This window comes from Balaenoptera borealis, assembly GCF_965194805.1.
Source record: "Balaenoptera borealis genome assembly, chromosome: 6".
Taxonomy (NCBI): Eukaryota; Metazoa; Chordata; class Mammalia; order Artiodactyla; family Balaenopteridae; genus Balaenoptera; species Balaenoptera borealis.
The window spans coordinates 63,478,586-63,503,035 of record NC_138863.1 but is presented as its reverse complement, the minus strand read 5'-3'; the positions used below and the strand labels follow the sequence as shown (position 1 = coordinate 63,503,035).

The 24,450-nt window shown below is 39.7% G+C and overlaps 1 protein-coding gene across 3 annotated transcripts in view; it reads right to left on the bottom strand.

Annotated features, from left to right (window-relative positions):
* The window catches only part of ABCB11 (ATP binding cassette subfamily B member 11), a 99,611-nt gene that overhangs the window by 49,317 nt on the left and 25,844 nt on the right, over positions 1 to 24,450 (bottom strand). For 2 of the 3 annotated variants that reach the window (XM_082396838.1, XM_082396840.1), the window contains exons 6-11: positions 23,350 to 23,437; positions 22,090 to 22,223; positions 12,631 to 12,802; positions 9,421 to 9,545; positions 8,022 to 8,196; positions 1,465 to 1,578 (exon numbers count right to left, since the gene is read on the bottom strand). In XM_082396838.1, coding sequence (XP_082252964.1) covers positions 1,465 to 1,578; positions 8,022 to 8,196; positions 9,421 to 9,545; positions 12,631 to 12,802; positions 22,090 to 22,223; positions 23,350 to 23,437 — 808 coding nt within the window. The remainder of the gene's footprint in view (positions 1 to 1,464; positions 1,579 to 8,021; positions 8,197 to 9,420; positions 9,546 to 12,630; positions 12,803 to 22,089; positions 22,224 to 23,349; positions 23,438 to 24,450) is intronic. The other variant, XM_082396839.1, reaches the window with a different exon arrangement.

Sequence of the window (24,450 nt, the reverse complement as noted above, 5' to 3'; positions counted from 1 at the left end):
TGGAAATATATAGTATTGATCTATAATTAATATATTAGTATATAATATATTGATATTATTATGGAGTATCGTAAATTGAGATACCACAGAAGACAATGTACAAGGTGTTTTAATATGCTTTTTTCGTTTATATAATCATCACTGTAACCTAACTAGACAGGTGATACATCCATTTGTTCACTTGAGGAAGTAGAGGCGTCTCAAGAGGCCAAGGTCCAGTAGTACCCAACATTTGAGTATCTATTGTAGATGGTGATTAAAACTAACTGAACGTCCTCAAGTGGTGTCTTCAAATATACCAACTTTCAACTGATAGGCTGAATTCCACCTCTTTTGTTGTTAGTGGTGAGCATAATTCAGAACTTAACCACACTAGGTCATCAGACAAGAGTGAGGGTCATCTCCATCTACCAGAACACTCCAGGGTCAACTTCTTCCCTCTCCCTCACTAGTGAGAGAAATTCATGATCATATCTCTATTTGTGGCTACAGTGTCATCTATTTCTTCTTCTTTGGTCTCTAGTAAAAATAATAAAATAATTTTTAAATGCCTTAATTTTTTGTAATCGTATCAGGGGCCTTTCAGACTCGTCATCTTATTTGAGCATGCAACAACCCTAAGAATGAGGTAGACTTTGGATAGCTCTATGTGGCTTTCAACAATCTTTTTATACCCCAATAAATGACACCCTAAAATATAAAACAACATATTGCCACCTCCCGCTTCTGTTCTTGAATTTTGACCTCTCTAGCTTGACCTCTGATGTCCTTCAATAACTTAAGCAGGGAAATCCTAGTCAGGCTGCCAGGGTCCTTTACAAGCTTGTAGACTTTCTGTCACATTTAGAAGTTAATCTAATCTTATGAACTTGGTCTTAAAGTCCTGCGTGATCTGGCCCCTTCCCATTCCTACAGACTCTGTCTCTTGCTCACTCTGTTCAGTCACACTGACTTTTAGTTCCTTGCATTCACCAAGCCCTTTTCCAACCTGGAGATCTCTTCCATGAATACCTCCCTGCTCTCACCTCTCAGGCATCTCTCCTCCCGCGAGTCCCCTTTTGCATGGCTGACTCACCTCCTTGGGTTCTCAGCTCAGAAACGGTGTCACTGTCACTAAATTTAACTGCTCCTTCCCCCATCCCAACCACTATCACACTGATCTATTTTATTTCCTTCCTGGTACTTATCACCATCTAATATTATCTTATCTTCGAATGTGCCTACTTCGGTATTGTCTATTTCCCATATGATATGAGAGCAGGGGCCTTATTTGTTCTATTTCATTCTTGCACTGCCAGCTCAGAATGGGGTCTGGCTCATGACAGCACTTATTTAAGTACTGCTGAATTAAGGGCATTGTGATAGTTTCTCATATTTTTTAACACTGAGGATAAATTTCTCATGAGTTCATTCCTCCCCCCAGCCCCAACCTGCTAATGGCCTTTACTTTTGGCTTTTACATACCCGGTCCATTGTCTCAAAAATGCTCGTGGCTGCTGCACGGCCAGCTGCAAAGGCTTCCAAACAGGAAGAGGCATTGCCAAGATTTAAAGCTCCTACTATGACACTGAGGAAAATCTGTAATAAAAAGAAATAAACATAGTTTTCATCAATTTGCAAATAGTCTTCACTGTCATTTGGGCTGCCCATGTGAACTCAAAGATTTCTCAGAAATATTCTTCTGTGGGAGTTTGAAAGCTAAATAGCTCTTTGGAAACACTAGGAACAGTTTTTGTTCTGCAAAGTATCTCCAATTTTTCTACTGTTTTGATTTAAAAGACTACATTATTTTTGATTGAACATCACTATTCTACAAAGAAGAACATGTTTTTACATCAGTAAGAGGTCTAAGCAAGGCAGCATATAGACACTGAGTGGGTTAGAGTAGTGATACGATAATTGATTCATTATATAAACAGCCTTATAATGTTAAAGACTTCTGGTTAAAGGGTTGTTGAAATGATAAAGACACTGTGATTAGCTTGATTGTTCTAGAGACTGGTACATGCAAAATATGCCTACTACTACTGCTACTGCTATATTCCTGCTACTAGTGAACTAGTTTTTAGGATAACGACTGCTATATTACTACTAGCAATAATAACAATAATAGTAAGGTATGTGTTTAAGTGCTCTATTCGTATTACTTCATTTAATCCTTACAATAGAAGAGGAAACAGAGGTGTATGGAGGCTGCCTAACTTACCCAATATCTCAACGTGTATTAAGGGGTAGAGCATTATTTGAATCCAGGCTCTTGATTGACATTTTGTCCAGCTCCCAGGCTCATCCACTGCTGCTGCACACAAGTGGAGTGGCCAGGTTCCTGTGCAGAGCTGGGGAAGCTCTTCTTTGACTCACCAACCTGGCCATCTCAGTAAGTTAGGGGAAGGCTACCTGATCATGATCAGATGTTCCTACCCAACAGCACTCTGTTTTTTTTGTTTGTTTGTTTTTTAACATCTTTATTGGAGTATAATTGCTTTACAATGGTGTGTTAGTTTCTGCTTTATAACAAAGTGAATCAGTTATACATATACATATGTTCCCATATCTCTTCCCTCTTGCGTCTCCCTCCCTCCCACCCTCCCTATCCCACCCCTCTAGGTGTTCACAAACCACCGAGCTGATCTCCCTGTGCTATGTGGCTGCTTCCCACTAGCTATCTATTTTACGTTTGGTAGTGTATGTATGTCCATGTCACTCTCTCACTTTGTCACAGCTTACCCTTTCCCCTCCCCATATCCTCAAGTCCATTCTCTAGTAGGTCAGCACTCTGTTTTCAATCAGTGCTGTTTATAAAGAGGCAAAGAGGTAATTCCTCACGTTGGCCTCTAGGAGAAGCACAAGACTTCACCCTTTCAACCAAAGAATGAGCTTTAGTCACGTGACTCACATGGAGGCTGTTTCGCTGGCCACCATCTATTGAGGACTGGAGTTATTTTCTGAGGTAAGATAAAGGTTGGCACCTGCATGAATGTAGTCTTTTTCGGGTAATCGAACGAACCTAGTCTGTGGTGGTTTCATGAGCTGGATTCTTCCCACGGGTTATAGCACATCAGGGCAAAATACCTGAGTCCCTCCCCATTCTCTTTCTCCCTTATGGCTGGACCATGGGGCTTCTCAAAGCCAGTCAGGCATCTCCTCCCTCTCAGTAGCCTCTCTATTCCATATATCCGGATGCTGTGGGCCAGCCCCTTCTTGCCTTCTCCCTGAATTCCCTATTCTACGCATGGGGACAAACATTCTCTCTTCATCTGTCCTTCATCTGTCCTAATCTGTCCTTTTCCTTAATTATGGCAGGTACTTCCTCCCATTGGCAGATTACTTACTCTCTCAAGCCCCAGTAGTTCATTATTTGTAACACAGGGATAATGATTGCCTATACCTCAAGGGATTGTTATGAGAAGTAAATGATAATGTGTGTAAAGGTGATTAATCCAATGTCAGCCACATAAATAATAGTGATGATGATGATGAAAGAAGTGAGATTCCACACTTAGGAAGTGAGAAGATGAACAGACGGAACAGTACTTGTGGTCTAATTTGTGTGAAGACCACCCTCATTAGAGGTCTTTCTAACTGAGCAAAAGAAGCCTTCCACATGTCCTCGTTCAGGGGTCAGTAAACACTTTCCATAAAGGGCCAGTTAGTAAAGATTTTAGGCTTTTTAGGCCATATGGGCTGAAGCAATTATTCAACTCAATTCCTCGACTATGTAGTACAAAAGCAGTCATAGATGGTAGGAAATGAATGACTGTGGCTATGTTCCAATAAAACTTTATTTACAAAAACGGGCCACAGTCTGGATTTGACTTGTGGGCCATGGTTTGCTGATTCTAGACCAACTCACTAGTGGCCTGAACTGAAGTTTGGAGTCAAACCCTTGCTCAGCCTAGCTTTGCAAACACTACCTCAAGCAAACATCTCTCTCGGGGTCCTCAGGGAAAGAGGGAGTAAGACAGACAGAGGTACACATCCTAGTACCATTGCAGTAGCTAGCACACATCATTTCTCACCCCAAATATCTCACTCTTCAGCCCTGTGGACTGTGGTGTGGGAAGAGGGAGGGCAAAAGAGACCTCTGGGGAATAATTTATCTGTGGGTGTGCTGTGCTGGAGAAAAGGGGATCTGTTATAGAAAATAAACTTATGGTCACCAAATGGGAAAGGGGGGGAGGGATAAATTAGGAGTTTGGGATTAATGGATACACATTACTATATATAAAATAGATAAACAACAAGGTCCTACTATATAGCACAGGGAATTATATTCAATAGCTTGTAATAACCTATAATGGAAAAGAATCTGAAAAAGTATATATATATATATATATGAAACTGAGTCACTTTGCTCTACACCTGAAACTATCACAACATTGTAAATCAACTAGAATTCAATTAAATAAGTAAATAAATAAATTAAATAAAAAGGGATCTGTGGCCCCTTGGAAGAGATTCAGAAACAGGAAAACAGTAGTTAATGGGTCAAGCCTCAGAGTCACAGAGATCTGAGCTCAAATCCCACTCTGTGCTATCTGGCATATATTTCTCAACCTCATGGCTCCATTTCATTTTTAACTGGTAGCATAATTTCAGAATGGCATCAATTACAGAATGAAGTTGTGAGTATTACACATGGTAATTATATTAAATACTTCACTCAGTGCTTGACACCTTGTATACACTGAATAATGTTCCTCTCTATAACTGCTGTTACTTTTTTATTATCGAGTCCTGAAACTTAAGAGGGGCATGAAAGAGCAGCCATCAGCACCATTCAGTTCCCTTTCATCTTTTTTTCGTAATAGATCATAGAGTATGTTTTTTGTCCATGTACAAGTGATACTAATTACAGTCATTTATGTGAAATACTTACCACTTATGCCCAATTACCATGCAGCCAATAATGATTTTGTGCATCACAAAATGTGTTAGATTAACCTAATTGTTAATTAGTTTAATGTATTAAAAACACTCAACTCAGCTTATGCAAACTCAGCCTTTATAGTTTGTTGCTCAGAGCATGGCCAAAAAAGTGCATGCACGCTCCAGAGAAAGAGAGAGAGGGAGAGAGAGAACCAGAAAGGGAATGCTTACCAATGATTATACTGTTAAAGAATGTCTCTCATCTTCCCAAAGAAAAGTTTCTTAAGATGTAAGTGGAGGCTTGCAAGGAAAAGTTTAGGAAAAGGAGGTGAGGTTAGTTATTGATGATTAAAATGTTAGAGACACATAGTATGCCATGTCTGCACATAGTAAGTACTCAAGAAATATCAGTTGAGAGAAGGAATTATTTACAGAAGGTACAGAGTAGCCTATAATCCAACAGACAGGAAACTTGAAGGTGAGAACTTGTTAAATGAGTTAAACAAGGATGTCGTTAGACCGAGGTGGCTTTAATGCCACCTAATGTAGCAGCCTACATAAGCGATCAGAACCTAAGCCTGCATGCCTCAAGGCTAAGAAATCAAAACCTAAGGACAACCAATCACGAACAGCCAATTAGGCTTTCCCCAATAAGGCAACTACTTAAGCTACAGTCGATCAAATAATTTCTGTACTTTGCTTCCTCCTCTTCTCTATAAAAGTCTTTCCCCTAGCTTTTATTAATAGACCCCCTCTAACCACTTCTGGTTTGGTGTGCCCAATAGGAGTTATTTTTTCTCAAACGAACTTTTAAAAATTTTAATATGCCTCAGTTTATCTTTTAACAGAACCATAAAATTGGATCTTCACTGGAGAGAGTTACCAAGGGTAACTCAGTGGTAATTCAGTGGTTCCAACTGGAATTGTGTATTTTCAATTTACCATTTTTTCATTTTTCCCTCTGAACTGTTATTTGTGCACACTTCTGTCCCCTCCTTGCAGGCAAGGAATCAAAAGAAGGATGTCTTTTCTCAGTGCATATCTTTCTGCAGAGCGAGCAGATACAAGCTGCTGAGACTAAAGTCAACGACTGGTATTTCTAGTTTGGTCAAGTTGAAAGTTCTTAAGAATCATTAGGTCAATAAAGACAAAGGACTTTATAGTCAGATTTTAGACCTTCAGTACTTTCACTGGCTTTTCAAATGTGCAAAGCTATATTAAAAGTTATTAAGAAAGTGGTTTAAAAAAAAGTGTGAAAAAAAAAAGAAAGTGGTTAAATTACGATAATAGTAACACTTTCCATCTATGCTATCCCTTTAAGGTTTACAAAACATTTTAACATGATTTATCATACTTAATTTTTTTAAACAAACTTCAAGTGATGCCAGCTGTTTATCTTTCAAAGAAAAACTGAATTTTAACAAGTCATTCTTAGTGTATTACCATGCTCTTAATGAAATAAAGTCAGTGCCTTAGAATGATTATGGTCTGACCTCTAATAATCATTTCTATCTGCAAATGAAATTTCTATTCAACTTTCCCTAGAGATGTATTTATATAAAAGCAGTAGGTCTCAAATTGCAGGCTTCTGGCTAGCAAATTTCTGGTGCACAAAATTTTGGTATTTTGCATTATTTAATTGATGCCTGTCCTACCTAGAATCTGGAGCCAAAATATTTGTTTTTAAGAATCTTATATGAAACCACTTCCATGCTTTTTAAATTAATATAATTTATTGAATAATTAACAGACCAAATGGAACATATATTTCATGTTTTACCTCCCTGACCTCACGGAGCTTACTGTGTGAGGGTGGGAAGGGACAGGGACAAATGTAAATAAATGCAAGTGTTCAGATTCATTCAAGGACTCTGAAGGAAAAGTTCAGCAAACCATGCAGGAGAATAAAAGATTGGGGGACTTCCCTGGTGGCGCAGTGGTTAAGAATCCACCTGCCAATGCAGGGGACACGGGTTCGATCCCTGGTCTGGGAAGATCCCACATGCCGCGGAGCAACTAAGCACATGTGCCACAACTACTGAGCCTGCACTCTAGAGCCCGCGAGCCACAACTACTGAGCCCACGTGCCACAGCTACTGAAGCCCATGCGCCTAAAGCCCCTGCTCCGCAACAAGAGAAGCCACCGCAGTGAAAAGCCCACTCACCGAAACGAAGAGTAGCCCCCGGTCGCCGCAACTAGAGAAAGCCTGCACACAGCAACGAAGACCCAACGCAGCCACAAATTAATTAATTAATTAAAAAAAAAAAAGAATAAAAGATTGGATAAGCATGGAAGACCTGACTGGGGAAGTGCCATCCAGTTGGGAATTTGAACAATGACAACAGTCTAACTGTAAGGAGAGGCGCTGTAAGCTAAGGAGGAAAGGTGAGCGGGAGGAAGAGCTTTCCCTGACTCCATCCACACCTGCTATTCACTGTCGAGGTCCCTGTCCTCTGTAGCATATAATACCATCGTCATTACGCATTATGTGATTATTTATTGTTTAGCTTCCCTACTAAACTGTAAATTCCATCAAGGCAAATGTCGCATTTCTTTTGCTCACTATTGAATTCTCTACACTTTGTATGAGTCTGGCATATAGTAGATGCTCTATAATTAATTCTTGAAAGGACAACTGAAAAGATACTGGAAATTAAAGTAGCCAAGGCATTAGCTATAGCATGGCTACAGTGCAAGGGAGAAATAAAATACACTTGTCTTACCTGTTCAGTTGAGGATATTATTGGCTTTGTATTTTAGTAACTATGAGTGAGTGTATTTAACAACTATGTCCATTAGCACATATCTTATGCCATTATTAAGCTCAACCACATAAGCTGTTAATTTTTAGCTAGGAGATCCCTGACTTTCCATTTTCATCTTTTGGACTCAGTCAGAAAAATCATTGTTTTACAGCTATAAAATCTTCCGTTGATTGGAAAGCATGAAATCACGAGTCTCAGGAACTCAAATGCTCAGCATCCCTTTACTATAAAAGGCATAAGTATTGCTGTTTCAACAGATGGACTCCATCAAATCGTTGAGGCTTTCCTCCTTCAAACACTAACAGGATAAACAGAATGCCTTCACTGTGGACTTTTCTGAGATACCGGCAGGAAATGTTCTATCTAGGTCATCAAGATGGAAGTACCTGGACAAGGGTTCCTGCTGTATATTCTCCATCATCCAGGACGAGTCTGGAGCCGTACCAGAAGGCCAGAGCGTAACACAAGAAGATGAGACACCACATGAATCCAGTAAAGAATCCCATCACTATCCCTTTTCTAATTCCCCAACGCTGGGCAAACACAAGATTTTTCTCATACCTGTGAAGAGAAAACATTTGAGTCTATTTCAGCAACAGCAATAGCAGCAGCAGCAGTTCAAGTTAAAATGTTTAAAACAGGCCACAACGCAGTGGTTTTAATCAATGATTATAAAATCATTCCAAACACAGGGCAGCTTTTGGGAAAGAAAACAACAATAACGCCTGTGTAGTTCCTTAAAATTTGCTTCAACCTGGCAATGACAATGTGTTGAAAGTATGATGTCTAACAAAGCCTCATAGTTGATTACTTCTTGGATGAGTACAGTGGGGTAAGCTTTGCCCCAAGAGAAAAGAATTTTCAACACAAATGTTTGACCATGAGGGGTCTAGTATTATTTGTGTTTGAATTCTCTCATTAAGTCACATGACATGAAAGAAAATATCTTCAATAGTGGAGGAAATATGCTAATGCAATTTTTTATGAGAAGTAAGGTAACCACTTCACAAACAAAAGAAGCAAAAGAAAAAAAATGAAAAGAGGATAATCAGAGGTTGTAAATTCTATTCTCTTTTTCATTTGGTAGCAACTGAGAATGTGACCATACTAGATCTACAACATATGAAATAAAAGTTTAGTTAAGTTGGTGGCTGTTTTATAAAATCAGTACCTGGCACCTGATAAGCACTCAACAAATACTAGATAAATGGAAGAATAAATAAAATCAAAGTTTTGACAACTGTGTTGTTTTGGTCATTTAGGTTTTGATTTTCATTAACAGTTAATCTCCTAGAATGATGGTCTATAATATATCAATGCTAAATTTTATTTGATTAAATGGAAATCTTAGACTTAAAAAGAGCATATAGTACAGTAGCTGAATAAAACACATTGAATAAAAAAGTGCTCAATAAAAATGTGCAAAATTGTATTTTAGATCAGGTAGGCTTTTCCTTAATGTCAGAAGACAGTGTTTTAGACTGGCATGAAGTATGGTGTGTGTACACACCCCCCATCAGAGTTTGAAACAAATATCCAACCTAAGATGGCTTTCTAAAAGCCACCAACTGCAACATCTTCAAGAACACTGAGCTAAAGGCTTGGGAGTCTTTTGTAGGTGCTTTGACCAATCTAATTGCTTAGCTTAGCTACCTCTTGAACAAAAGCTCCCTCAGGGTACCATAGCAAGGTGAATCTGCCACTTTATACAAAATGGGGGAAGATTCAGGATAGTGTGAAGATCAACAAAATTCAGGAAAGTGGCAGACATTTCAATTAACTAACCTTTCAACCTCTTTTTTCTCACCACCATAAGCAGCCACTGTTGGAATAGATGAGATGACTTCATCAGCCACTGCCCCTGCTTTGGCATAGGCCCTCAATTCATGGTCTGTAAACTTGGACACACTCTGAAGTCCAAATGAAAAAAATAAAATGTGAAGACCAGATAATCAGGTAAGTCACTCCGCCATTCACTGATTCATCTAGCAGAGCAAACATGTAGCACAGTTTCATACAAGACTAGATTCCCACTGGAACAGCGTTTACCGAGGAAAGAATTTGGTCCAAGTTTGAGCCGTGTTAAGCCTCATCCATGGGTGTTTGATTGTTGACATATCAAAATGACTCCATTAAAAGTCAGCCTCAACAAAACTTCTCACAGAGTATGTCCTAAATAGGGCATTCTATGTGACCACAGTGTTTCAGTCATCATATTAATGATGTTTTCAAGTCAAACCATGTCAGAGTTCATTGTTATTGTCCAAAGGCCATGCCACAGTTTACAGACAAATTCCAGGTGCAAAGACCAGAGGCCCATGCAGGTGTCATATTCATTAGAATATAGAATAAGGGAGAGGTTCTGAGCATGCAAAGGCATGATGCAGCAGAGGTAATTCCATAGGAGAAAGCTTCAGATAAATATTACACCACTTGACTCAACTGTAGGGACCCAACTAACTAGTTTTGCTTTTTGCAAAAGGAAAGAAAAAGACATTGCACTTAATATTAAAGTTAGTTTTTCTAAAATTGGACCTGGATTGAGTCCTAGTTAGAATCAACCACCAAAGACTTCCCTGGCATAGATTAAGAAACAACAAGGGGAAAAAGCAAATGTTGTGAAAGATTAACTGACTCAGAAACCTAAAAATATATATAGTATCCAGACTAAGGGAGTTTATCTTCCAAGTTTTTCCGAACTTTTAGCAGCAAAACCCTTATCAAACAAAATCTTAGACAGAAGTTTAACATATAAGATAAGTAAAAGTGGTATTTTATTACAATATATTTATTTCACAAGTCCACATTTTATAAATCTTGTGAATTGAAAGGCAACAATAAAGGAAAGTAAGGCTATTTTAATCAACATTAAAATTTGACTTTGGGTGGTATGGCAGTTTTTACCACAATCCTCTTCTAATTTACTTCTGAAATATGTAATGAGCATAGTAATGAGAAAATTAAGTAGTTGCGAATGTTATCAGTTTTTATTGTAATGGCACATTAAAGAATCTCTTGATACTTCAATTAAACTGATATAGGAACTTAAAAGATGTATATTGGGAAATATCTAACAGTTGTTCATGTTTCCCATCGTAGGTATATAAAAGTCATACAAAGGCATACAAAACCCACAATCAGTTCTAATATGTCATATTCTAATATGTCATATATTGCCCCCTCCACCTTTTTTTGTCCTGCTTTTGAATTGAGCTTAGTGAAATTGCTCGTATCATTTTACACAAACATGCACACACCTGAATTCAAGAAGAAACAAGTGCAGAGCTACAACATTCCAAATCGGTGACACATTTACAAGAAGTTGAAATATGGACACTGAGACGACAAGAGAAAATGTGCTTTGAGCCTATTTGAAATCAAGTTAACCAGTTTATGTTGTTGGTCTCCAACATGTTAAGACATGACATATGATCCATTTGAGTGTGAATATTAATCTTTTGTGGGCTTGAAGAAAGAGATTAAAGTTTTTTTGGAGGGAAAAAAATGCTGAATCAAATGTTTGCAGACTCTCCAGTGACCCTCTGTGGAAGTTGAGGTTTCCCTGGAGTGCAGCTGGAAAGCATTTGGTAGGAAAGACTGTTGTAAAACTTGTATGATTTGGTGGATTGGGAAAAAAATAAAAGCTAATATCTCTTTAGTAATTAATTCTGTGCCAGATGCCATGCTAAGTGCATAACATGGATAATGCTTTGAGTCATCACAATGACTTTGGGAGGTACTAACCTTATTTTAAAGATGAGGAAACTGACATTTTGACAAGTTGAACATATCTTTCTTTTTTTTTTTTTTTAAACATCTTTATTGGAGTATAATTGCTTTACAATGGTGTGTTAGTTTCTGCTTTATAACAAAGTGAATCAGTTATACATATACATATGTTCCCATATCTCTTCCCTCTTGCATCTCCCTCCCTCCCACCCTCCCGAACATATCTTTCTTGAGCCAGGTGGTAGAGCCAGGTGGTGACCTAGTTAAGTGGAATGAGCTCTTTGCTATTGTCACTCTGTATTACCTGGGAAACGTTTGAGTAATACAGCCAGTGGAGTGTAGAGAGTATTTTGCTAGAAAATACAGTCATGGAGATCGGTACCTGTTGCTCAATGATGTGAATGTGTGTGCAGCTTTTCACTTAAATTCTATTCTCATTTACAGCAAATTATTAGTGTGCCTGATCCCATGACCTGTTATCTAATGTGGCTGCTCTAAAAGTAAAATAGAATAATTTCTCAATCCTTGGGAGTGTTTTTTAACTGGGATGACCCCAAATTCCTACTCCTCTGCTTTTCCTTGGCCTGCATACCTGGGGAATGGAAACTGTGACTGGGATAATTCTCTGAATGGGTCAGATAACCCTCTCTCTGAAACTGATCAGATGGAATGGAGAACACATTGCAATTGCAGAAATCTCTTTTATTTGTTGGGCCTTTCTGAGGGGAGCATCTGAACTTGGGAGACCACGGGAAGCCACAGGCACACTGCAGAGTGAGTGGGGATTTAGAATCAGGCTTCCTTGAATTTGAATCCTATTCTGTCATTCACTGGCTGTGCAGTTCCAGACAAGTCCCTTTACCTCTCTGAGCCTCCATTTCTTTTTTTTTTTTTTTTTTTTTTTTTTTTTTTTTTTTTTTCCCATTTCTTATATTTAAAATGGCATTAATACTTTATAAGATTGTTGTAAAATTAGAGATCATGTCCTTGAGGCTCCTAACAGTGCCTGGCAAAATAGTAAATATTCAATTAATGTAGCTGTTATTGTTATTAATACAATAATATTTGTGTTATTAAAACATTATTAATCCCTAATCTAATAATGGAATGTTATTTGATACTGAGTAATAATCAAACAAAATAAATCAAAATGATCAAAATGATGTTGACTAAATGTACTCAGGAGAAGGGAATCAAGCTTCACATTTTTGGCTGTTTCTCAGTGCAAAAGTCTTCCCATGGAGAGAAGTGAGAAGACATTCTTACCAGACCAATGATGGCTGCTCCAATCCCAATGAGAGGGCTGACAGAGATAATAACCAAGGTCAGTTTCCAACCCCGGTAAAATCCCAGCAGGAACCCACAGACGCTCGTGGTCATGCGCTGAATGAAAATGGCCATTTGGTCGGCAATGGCATCATTGATTTTGTTAATATCACTAGAAACAAGAGAGGCTTTGGTCACTAAAACTGAATTTGGTCGATTCAATTCAATCTTGCTGAGAAAGTACAATCTTTCCTTTCTAAACACTCCTATTTCTGTACCCCATTGCCCTTGGGAAACTTAATAGCTTCTCACATCTTGGAAATTTTGCTGCAGCTTGGGAGGGCAGCAAGCTTCTCCCCTCAGAGCCAAGGGAATGTGTCCTTAATCCAGTTTTCCTGACTGATGTTCATTCAACATGGGCAAAGACTTTTGGAAACCCTCTTATTTGTCTCTTTCTTTCTTAAAGCTAATATCCTTGGTTTGTCCTAAACAGCCCTTCTTTCCTTTATACCTGCTAAATCTTTTCAGCCTCAAGGTTCTACTCACATACCACCTATTTCATTAAAATTTATATAATCCCCCAGGGAGAAGTAATATCTTCTTTCCTGTGTTTCCATAGCAATGTAATTAATCTGTATACATGTGTATATAATTATTGCTTTCTGCTTATAGGCAGTATAGAATTGTGGTCAACAGCACAGACTCTGGAGTCAGACTCCGAATTTAAACACAAGCTCTTCTTGGGCAAGTTATTTAGCCTTTCTGTGTCTCAGTTTCCTCATCTATAAAATGCAGATAAAAACAGAACCTACCTCAGTCGGTAGCAGTGAGGATTAGTTAATACACGTAAAGTATTGGGTTGGCCCAAAAGTTCGTTACATAACATATGGAAAATCCGAACGAACTTTTTGGCCACCCCAATATGTAGACCAGCGCCTAGCATATAGTAAGCAATCAATGTATGTTAGCTCTGATTATTTGCTTGAACCCTTTATCCCTCCTACTAGGCTGAAAGTTCCTTGAGATCAGGAGTTCTGTGGTATATCTTTATGCCTTGCATAGGGTAAGTGCTCCAGAGTATTTGTTGACTATAATTACATTAAATTCATATTCCTGTGAACATTCCCATAATCTCTTGTCCAGATGGAGCAAACAAGGCTCAGGACTTGATAGCAAAAAAGGACCTTAGACATTACAGCGAGATTACACAATTGTATTCTAGCAAGGTTAAGTATCTGTTCAAGGTCAAAGTAAGTAAAGGGCAGAATGAGTGCTGGAGTCTAGGGGCCCCCAACATTCAGTCTGCTTTTATCTTCACTACACTACCCACTAACTGTCTTTCATGGGACCTCAAACTTAAATTCAACACGATTCAATGATTCTCATTACTCAGGGCTCATTCAAAAATTATGGGCAGGGTGGGGGGGGGCACTATTAATGACCCAAACTAGTATTTAGGTGTAAACTGGATTTAAATCTAGTTTTTCAGTTTGAATCTTTCTCAAACTATTTTGAATTTTTTGTTTTTGTTTTTGTCATTATATGTGGAAATTATGTCAACAGACAAAGCAAGATAATTCTTTCTAATCATATTGTTTTCCTTATGGGTACATAGATTGTGACATCCCTCAATTTCTTCTTTCAAGATCAAATAACCCTACATCCTTTAAACTCTCTTCTATAATACTTCATTTCTAGTATTTTAGTCCAGGACCTACAAACCAAATTATAGTATCCCGACTTTCAATTTTTAATAGTCATTTTGGAGGAGCTTCAAGATGGCGGAAGAGTAAGACATGGAGATCACCTTCCTCCCCACAAATACATCAGAAATACATCTACATGTGGAACAACTCCTACAGAACACCCACTGAACGCTGGCAGAAGACCTCAGACCTCCCGAAAGGCAAGAAACTCCCCACGTACCTGGGTAGGGCAAAAGAAAAAAGAAATAACAGAGACAAAAGAATAGGGATGGGACCTGCACCCGTGGGAGGGAGCTGTGAAGGAGGAAAGGTTTCCACACACTAGGAAGCCCCTTCGCGGGTGGAGACTGCAGGTGGCAGAGGGGGGAAGCTTCGGAGCCACAGAGGAGAGCGCAGCCACAGGGGTGCGGAGGGCAAAGCGGAGAGATTCCCGCACAGAGGCTCGGCGCCGAGCAGCACTCACCAGCCCGAGAGGCTCGTCTGCTCACCTGCCGGGGCGGGCGGGGGCTGGGAGCCGAGGCTCGGGCTTCGGAGGTCGGATCCCAGGGAGGAGACTGGGGTTGGCCGCATGAAAACAGCCTGAAGGGGCTAGTGCACCACAGCTGGGCGGGAGGGTGTCCGGGAAAAGCTGGAGCAGCTGAAGAGGCAAGAGACTTTTTCTTCCCTCTTTGTTTCCTGGTGCGCGAGGAGAGGGGATTCAGAGCGCTGCTTAAAGGAGCTCCAGAGTCGGCGCAAGCCGCGGCTATCAGCGCGGACCCCAGAGACAGGCAGGAGACGCTAAGGCTGCTGCTGCCGCCACCAAGAAGCCTGTGTGCGAGCACAGGTCACTCTCCACACCTCCCCTCCCGGGAGCCGGTGCAGCCCGCCACTGCCAGGGTCCTGTGATCCAGGGACAACTTCCCCGGGAGAACGCACTGCGCACCTCAGGCTGCTGCAACGTCACGCCGGCCTCTGACGCCGCAGGCTCGCCCCGCCTCCTCCGTACCGCTCCCTCCCACCGGCCTGAGTGAGCCACAGCCCCCGAAGCAGCTGCTCCTTTAACCCCGTCCTGTCTGAGCGAAGAACAGATGCCCTCAGGCGACCTACACGCAGAGGCAGGCCCAAATCCAAAGCTGAACCCCGGGAGCTGTGGGAACAAAGAAGAGAAAGGGAAATTTCTCCCAGCAGCCTCAGGAGCAGCGGATTAAATCTCCACAATCAACTTGATGTACCCTGCATCTGTGGAATACCTGAATAAACAATGAATCTTCCCAAATTGAGGAGGTGGGTTGGGGAGCAATGATATATATTTTTTTTTCCCTTTTTCTCTTTTTCCGTGTGGATGACAGGCTCTTGGTGCTCTAGCCAGGCGTCAGGTCTGTGCCTCTGAGGTGGGAGAGCCAAGTTCAGGATGCTGGTCCACAAGAGACTTTCCAACTCCACGTAATATCAAATGGCAAAAATCTCCCAGAGATCTCCATCTCAACGCCAAAACCCAGCTCCACTCAATGACGAGCAAGCTACAGTGCTGGACACCCTATGCCAAACAACTAGCAAGACAGGAACACAGCCCCATCCATTAGCAGAGAGGCTGCCTAAAATCATAATAACGCCACAGACACCCCAAAACACACCACCAGACATGGACCTGCCCACCAGAAAGACAAGATCCAGCCTCATCCACCAGAACACAGGCACTAGTCCCCTCCACCAGGAAACCTACACAACCCACTAAACCAACCTTACCCACTGGGGACAGACACCAAAAACAATGGGAACTACAAACCTGCAGCATGAGAAAAGGAGACCCCAAACACAGTAAGTAAAGCAAAATGAGAAGACAGAGAAACACACAGCAGATGAAGGAGCAAGGCAAAAACCCACCAGACCTAACAAATGAAGAGGAAATAGGTAGTCTACCTGAAAAAGAATTCAGAATAATGATAGTAAAGATGATCCAAAATCTTGGAAATAGAATGGAGAAAATACAAGAAACGTTTAACAAGGACCTAGAAGAACTAAAGAGCAAACAAGGGCTTCCCTGGTGGCGCAGTGGTTGAGAATCTGCCTGCCAATGCAGGGGACACGGGTTCGAGCCCTGGTCTGGGAAGATCCCACATGCCACAGAGCAACTGGGCCCGTGAGCCACAATTACTGAGCCTGCGCGTCTGGAGCCTGTGCTCCGCAACAAGAGAGGCCGCAATGGTGAGAGGCCCGCGCACCGCGATGAAGAGTGGTCCCCACTTGCTGCAACTAGAGAAAGCCCTCACACAGAAACGAAGACTCAACACAGTCATAAATAAATAAATAAAAGAACGTGAATTTCTTTAAAAAAAAAAAAAAAGAGCAAACAAACAGTCATGAACAACACAATACATGAAATTAAAAATTCTCTAGAAGGGATCAATAGCAGAATAACTGAGGCAGAAGAATGGATAAGTGACCCAGAAGATAAAATAGTGGAAATAACTACCTCAGACCAGAATAAAGAAAAAAGAATGAAAACAATTGAGAACAGTCTCAGACACCTCTGGGACAATATTAAACGCACCAACATTCGAATTATAGGGGTCCCAGAAGAAGAAGAGAAAAAGAAAGGGACTGAGAAAATATTTGAAGAGATTATAGTTGAAAACTTCCCCAATATGGGAAAGGAAATAGTCAATCAAGTCCAGGAAGCACAGAGAGTCCCATACAGGATAAATGCAAGGAGAAACATATATTAATCAAACTATCAAAAATTAAATACAAAGAAAAAGTATTAAAAACAGCAAGGGAAAAACAACAAATAACACACAAGGGAATCCCCATAAGGTGAACAGCTGATCTTTCAGCAGAAAGACTGCAAGCCAGAAGCGAGTGGCAGGACATATTGAAAGTGATTAAGGAGAAAAACCTACAACCAAGATTACTCTACCCAGCAAGGATCTCATTCAGATTTGATGGAGAAATTAAAAACTTTACAGACAAGCAAAAGCTAAGAGAACTCAGCACCACCAAACCAGCTTTACAACAAATGCTAAAGGAACTTCTCTAGGCAGGAAACACAAGAGAAGGAAAAGACCTACAATAACAAACCCGAAACAATTAGGAAAATGGTAATAGGAACATACATATCGATAATTACCTTAAATGTAAATGGATTAAATGCTCCAACCAAAAGACATAGATTGGCTGAATGGATACAAAAATAAGACCTGTATATATGCTGTCTACAAGAGACCCACTTCAGACCTAGGGACACATACAGACTGAAAGTGAGGGGATGGAAAAAGATATTCCATGCAAATGGAAATCAAAAGAAAGCTGGAGTAGCAATTCTCATATCAGACAAAATAGACTTTAAAACAAAGACTATTACAAGAGACAAAGAAGGACACTACATAATGATCAAGGGATCAATCCAAGAAAAAGTTATAACAATTGTAAATATTTATGCACCCAACATAGGAGCACCTCAATATATAAGGCAAATACTAACAGCCATAAAAGGGGAATTCGACAGTAACACAATCATAGTAGGGGACTTTGACACCCCAGCTTTAAATGATACATTAAACAAGATGGACTTAATTGATATTTATGGGACATTCCATCCAAAAACAACAGAATACACATTCTGCTCAAGTGCTCATGGAACATTCTCCAGGATAGATCATATCTTGGGTCACAAATCAAGCCTTGGTAAATTTAAGAAAATTGAAATCATATCAAGTATCTTTTCCGACCACAACGCTATGAGACTAGATATCAATTAGAGGAAAAAATCTGTAAAAAACACAAACACATGGAGGCTAAATAATACACTACTTAATAACCAGCAGATCACTGAAGAAATCAAAGAGGAAATCAAAAAATACCTAGAAACAAGTGACAATGAAAACACGACGACCCAAAACCTACGGGATGGAGCAAAAGCAGCTCTATGAGGGAAGTTTATAGCAATACAATACTACGTTAAGAAACAAGAAACATCTCAAATAAACAACCTAACCTTACAACTAAAGTAATTAGAGAAAGAAGAACAAAAAAACCCCAAAGTTAGCAGAAGGAAAGAAATCATAAAGATCAGATCAGAAATAAATGAAAAAGAAATGAAGGAAATGATAGCAAAGATCAATAAAACTAAAAGCTGGTTCTTTGAGAAGGTAAACAAAATTGATAAACCATTAGCCAGACTCATCAAGAAGAAAAAGGGAGAAGACTCAAATCAATAGAATTAGAAATGAAAAAGGAGAAATAACAACTGACACTACAGAAATACAAAGGATCATGAGAGATTACTACAAGCAACTCTATGCCAATAAAATGGACAACCTGGAAGAAATGGACAAATTCTTAGAAATGCACAACCTTCTGAGACTGAACCAGGAAGAAATAGAAAATATGAACAGACCAATCACAAGCACTGAAATTGAAACTGAGATTTAAAATCTTCCAACAAACAAAAGCCCAGGACCAGATGGCTTCACAGGCGAATTCTATCAAACATTTAGAGAAGAGCTAACACCTATCCTTCTCAAACTCTTCCAAAGTATAGCAGAGGGAGGAACACTCCCAAACACATTCTACGAGACCACCATCACCCTGATACCAAAACCAGACAAAGATGTCACAAAAAAAGAAAACTACAGGCCAATATCACTGATGAAAATAGATGCAAAAATCCTCAACAAAATACTAGGAAAGAGAATCTAACAGCACATTAAAAGATCATACACCATGATCAAGTGGGGTTTATCCCAGGAATGCAAGGATTCTTCAATATATGCAAATCAATCAATGTGATACACCATACTAACAAGTTGAAGGAGAAAAACTATATGATCATCTCAACAGATGCAAGAAAGCTTTTGACAAAATTCACACCCATTTAGGATAAAAACCCTCCAGAAAGTAGGCATAGAGGGAACTTCTTACCTCAACATAATAAAGGCCATACATGACAAACCCACAGCCAACATCATCCTCAATGGTGAAAACCTGAAACCATTTCCACTAAGATCAGGAACAAGACAAGGTTGCCCACTCTCACCACTATTATTCAACATAGTTTTGGAAGTTTTACCCACAGCAATCAGAGAAGAAAAAGAAATAAAAGGAGTCCAAATTGGAAAAGAAGAAGTAAAGCTGTCACTGTTTGCAGAGGACATGATACTATACATAGAGGATCCTAAAGATGCTACCAGAAAACTACTAGAGCTAATCAATGAGTTTGGTAAAGTAGCAGGATACAAAATTAATGCACAGAAATCTCTTGCCTTCCTATACACTAATGATGAAAAATCTGAAAATGAAATTACGAAAACACTCCCATTTACCATTGCCACAAAGAGAATAAAATATCTAGGAATAAACCTACCTAAGGAGACAAAAGAGCTGTATGCAGAAAATTGTAAGACACTGATGAAAGAAATTAAAGATGATACAAATAGATGGAGAGATATACCATGTTCTTGGATTGGAAGAATCAATATTGTGAAAATGACTATACTACCCAAAGCAATCTACAGATTCAGTGCAATCCCTGTCAAACTACCACTGGTATTTTTCACAGAACTAGAATAAAAAATTTCACAATTTGTATGGAAACACAAAAGACCCCAAATAGCCAAAGCAATCTTGAGAAAGAAAAATGGAGCTGGAGGAATCAGGCTCCCTGACTTCAGACTATACTACAAAGCTACAGTAATCAAGACACTATGGTACTGGCACAAAAACAGAAATATAGATCAATGGAACAGGATAGAAAGCCCAGAGATAAACCCACTCACATATGGTCACCTTATCTTTGATAAAGGAGGCAAGAATATACAGTGGAGAAAAGACAGCCTCTTTGATAAGTGGTGCTGGGAAAACTGGACAGCTACATGTGAAAGAATGAAATTAGAACACTCCCTAACACCATACACAAAAATAAACTCAAAATGGATTAAAGACCTAAATGTAAGGCCAGACACTATAAAACTCTTAGAGGAAAACATAGGCAGAACACTCTTTGACATAAATTATAGCAAGATCGTTTTTGAGTCACCTCCTAGAGAAATGGAAATAAAAACAAAAATAAACAAATGGGACCTAATGAAACTTAAAAGCTTTTGCACAGCAAAGAAAACCATAAACAAGACGAAAAGACAACCCTCAGAATGGGAGAAAATATTTGCAAATGAAGCAACTGACAAAGGATTCATCTCCAAAATTTACAAGCAGCTCATGCAGCTCAATATCAAAAAACAAACAACCCATGGGCTTCCCTGGTGGCGCAGTGGTTGAGAATCTGCCTGCCAATGCAGGGGACACGGGTTCGAGCCCTGGTCTGGGAGGATCCCACATGCCACGGAGCAGCTGGGCCCATGAGCCACAATTACTGAGCCTGCGCATCTGGAGCCTGTGCTCCGCAACAAGAGAGGCCGCGATAGTGAGAGGCCCGCGCACCGCGATGAAGAGTGGTCCCCGCTTGCCACAACTAGAGAAAGCCCTCGCACAGAAACGAAGACCCAACACAGCAATCAATCAATCAATCAATAAAATAAATAAATAAATAAGAACGTGAATTTCTTAAAACAAACAAACAAACAAACAAACAAACAACCCAATCCAAAAATGGGCAGAAGATATAAAGAGACATTTCTCCAAAGAAGATATACAGATTGCCAACAAACACATGAAAGAATGCTCAACATCATTAATCATTAGAGAAATGCAAATCAAAACTACAATGAGATATCATCTCACAGCAGTCAGAATGGCCATCATGAAAATACCTACAAACAATAAATGCTAGAGAGGGTATGGAGAAATGGGAACCCTCTTGCACTGTTGGTGGCAATATAAATTGATAGAGCCACTATGGAGAACAGTATGGAGGGTCCTTAAAGAACTAAAAGTAGAACTACCATACGACCCAGCAATCCCACTATTGAGCATATACCCTGAGAAAACCATAATTCAAAAAGAGTCATGTACCAAAATGTTCATTGCAGCTCTATTTACAATAGCCAGGACATGGAAGCAACCTAAGTGTCCATCAACAGATGAATGGATAAAGAAGATGTGGCACATATATACAATGGAATACTACTCAGCCATAAAAAGAAACGAAATTGAGTTATTCGTACTGAGGTGGATGGACCTAGAGTCTGTCATACAGAGTGAAGTATGTCAGAAAGAGAAAAACAAATACTGTATGCTAACACATATATATGGAATCTAAGAAAAAAAAAATCGTCATGAAGAACCTAGGGGCAAGATGGGAATAAAGATGCAGACCTACTAGAGAATGGACTTGAGGATACGGGGAGGGGGAAGTGTAAGCTGGGACAAAGTGAGAGAGTGGCATGGACATATATACACTACCAAACGTAAAATAGATAGCTAGTGGGAAGCAGCCGCATGGCACAGAGAGATCAGCTCGGTGCTTTGTGACCACCTAGAGGGGTGGGATAGGGAGAGTGGGAGGGAGGGAGACGCAAGAGGGAAGAGATATGGGGACATATGTATATGTATAACTGATTCACTTTGTTATAAAGCAGAAACTAACACACCATTGTAAAGCAATTATACTCCAATAAAGATGTTAAAAAAAAATAATAGTCATTTTGATGAAGCCATGAAACCTATGAAAAAAGCCATGCTCCCTATAAAAGCCCAACTTAAGAGACAAAATGCATCAAAAAGAACTGAAAATGTGTTTCCAATTGTTATTTAATTTGGAAACAAGTGTTTCATTAGCGAAAAATCACACATTCATTAAAACGTCCTACCAGCCACTTACTCAGAAAATCTTGTATTCAGCTCTCCCACTGAATTGCAGTCGAACCATCCTATTTCCATTCTCATTATTCTCCTAAAGTACAGTTTTCTCATTTTCTGTATCTGACGAGCTGCCGCAATTACCCAAAAACATATCTGTAAATAGAGCAAGAAATGTTTAGCATTGTGATAAAAATAGTCATTAATTCCTTCTCTTTTCAGAAGAAAATATTTTCACTATGACAGTTGAGAAAAGGACAAAAGTAATTCACAGCATGCCTCTTGTTGGGAATTAAGGTGTGAGCTCTGACATCTGCTGCCGAAAGTGGGGCTGAGCCGAACCACTGTAAACAGGGAAGCCAGAGGCTTGGGTTTGAATCCAGCTCGGCCACTTGCAGAGTTAACCTTATTAAGCTTCACTTCCCTCATGTGTAAAAGAAGGCTTATCACACCAAAAATAAATTATTGCTCTTAAATCACTACTTTTGCATGCCACTTCTGATGAATTTTTCCCCTGAGAAGGCTGTCAATAAGCATTCATACATTGTTTTCCAGCTGTTGGACAATGATTTTCAGAGAAAGTAAGACAAACATTATGACATAAGCAGGGAATCTTGCTGATAGTTTCCCCCATGCAAGAAAAATAGACTGTCATTAAAACTCCAGTGCCAGAACGGTGAAAATTGACTCATTTCTCTTTACAAATAACACTAACTTCCTGGAATTCTTAAATGAATGGAGAGTAGGGGGCATTTATTATTTTTCCGACGTTAGTAGGAAAAAGATGAAATACTTTTCTTCCTTAATAAGAGTTAACTCCAAGCCTTCCCATAACTGAAATCTAGAATATGGATTCAGTTTACAGAACTTGGGTTGGACTGCATTTTGGTGTGACTTTAGCAAAAACAGAGAAAAAGAAAGTCAAGTTTGCTTTCCTCCAACTCCCCACTCCCAGCTTTTTCCAGGTACGAAGAAGGTTCGTACTCGCTCTCCCTGTACGAACACACCCACAACTGTCTATTTCTGAGTTTAGACGAGAGGATGAAGCAGGGAGGGCAGGGGAGAACAAGACACTGAAGCTAAAAGTCTATTCTCCATTTCTCTGGACAAGCGCTCCTCCCCAACTGAGAGAAAGAATCCTTCCCCACCGTCTGTTGTCTGCCTGAAATAAAGCTGTAGTCCTTGGGACTTCTGAATAGCTTTAAAGAACACACTTTGCATTTCATTGTCACGTCTTTGAACCCAGCTACTGATCTATAAATAAAATGGAGGCGTCACTAACTTGAATATATCCTGTGACAAGTACCGCGACAGCGATGCCAGCATAGTAACTGGCAAACTTGATCATTTCACTTTCAATGTCCAGAAACCTTCAAAAGAGGGAAAAAATGGTAAGACTCACAGGTAGGATCTAGCTAACAAAGATTGCATTTGTGAGTACAGAGGAATTTAAGATATACATATTGTATGTTTCTATTAAATATGGGTAAGGCGTTTTACCTGTGTAGAATTATAATCGATCCAAATCCCCAAACAGACCTCACGGTATCCATCATAGCAAAGATGCCTATCTCCTTCATTTTTACAGGCAGAGATGCGAGGGTTGTGAAATAATTAATGGGCATTTGTTGGAAGACAGGGGACCCTAGATGGCAGCCCAGAGCTCTGTCCACTGAGGCCCCTTTCACTCATGCTTATCATTAGTGATAGCGCAATCACAGTTAGAGAAATGTTCTAAAAAGCCAGACAAGTGTCTGAAAAGGCACAGGTAGAGAGATGTGTGCTGTAAATCAGGAGGCTTACTGTTACCCGTCCAGTAATCTTAAGCCAGTTTTTCAACTCCTTCCTCTCAGAGTAACACTAGGAGAAATGTGTGTGTCATCTTCCCATAGAGAGAGAAAAACACTTTATTAACCCAGTCTTTGTGCTGACCACAGCCCAGGAATCCTCGCTCCCCAGGACAATTTCTAAGGCTGAAGTCAAAGATCTTGTGGGAAAGCAAGAAAACTGCACAGTATTTTCCCATTACAACTATCACACTGCAACACAGGGTTTGGAACTGGCAGAGGCAGGGAGGGGAGAAAAAATGATTCTGAAATCGCTTTCGGGAAATAAGAAATTTTATCATTAAAAAATTAACATATTGGTTGTTGATATACCCGATCCTCAGGGATAAGCTAGATGATGTCCATTTCTTTAGAGAATCAGAAAATAGCATCTTTAGCCTAGATGCTCTCAGTCTACCAGCTTTCTGCTTTCTATCAGGCCTTCCTTTTGTGACCCAAGCTTGAATTGTTCTCTCCCTCTACTGAACTCAGACCAAGTATTTAAGTATAATTTATTTAATTCAGAACGAACTATTATTCCATGGCAGATTTTATTG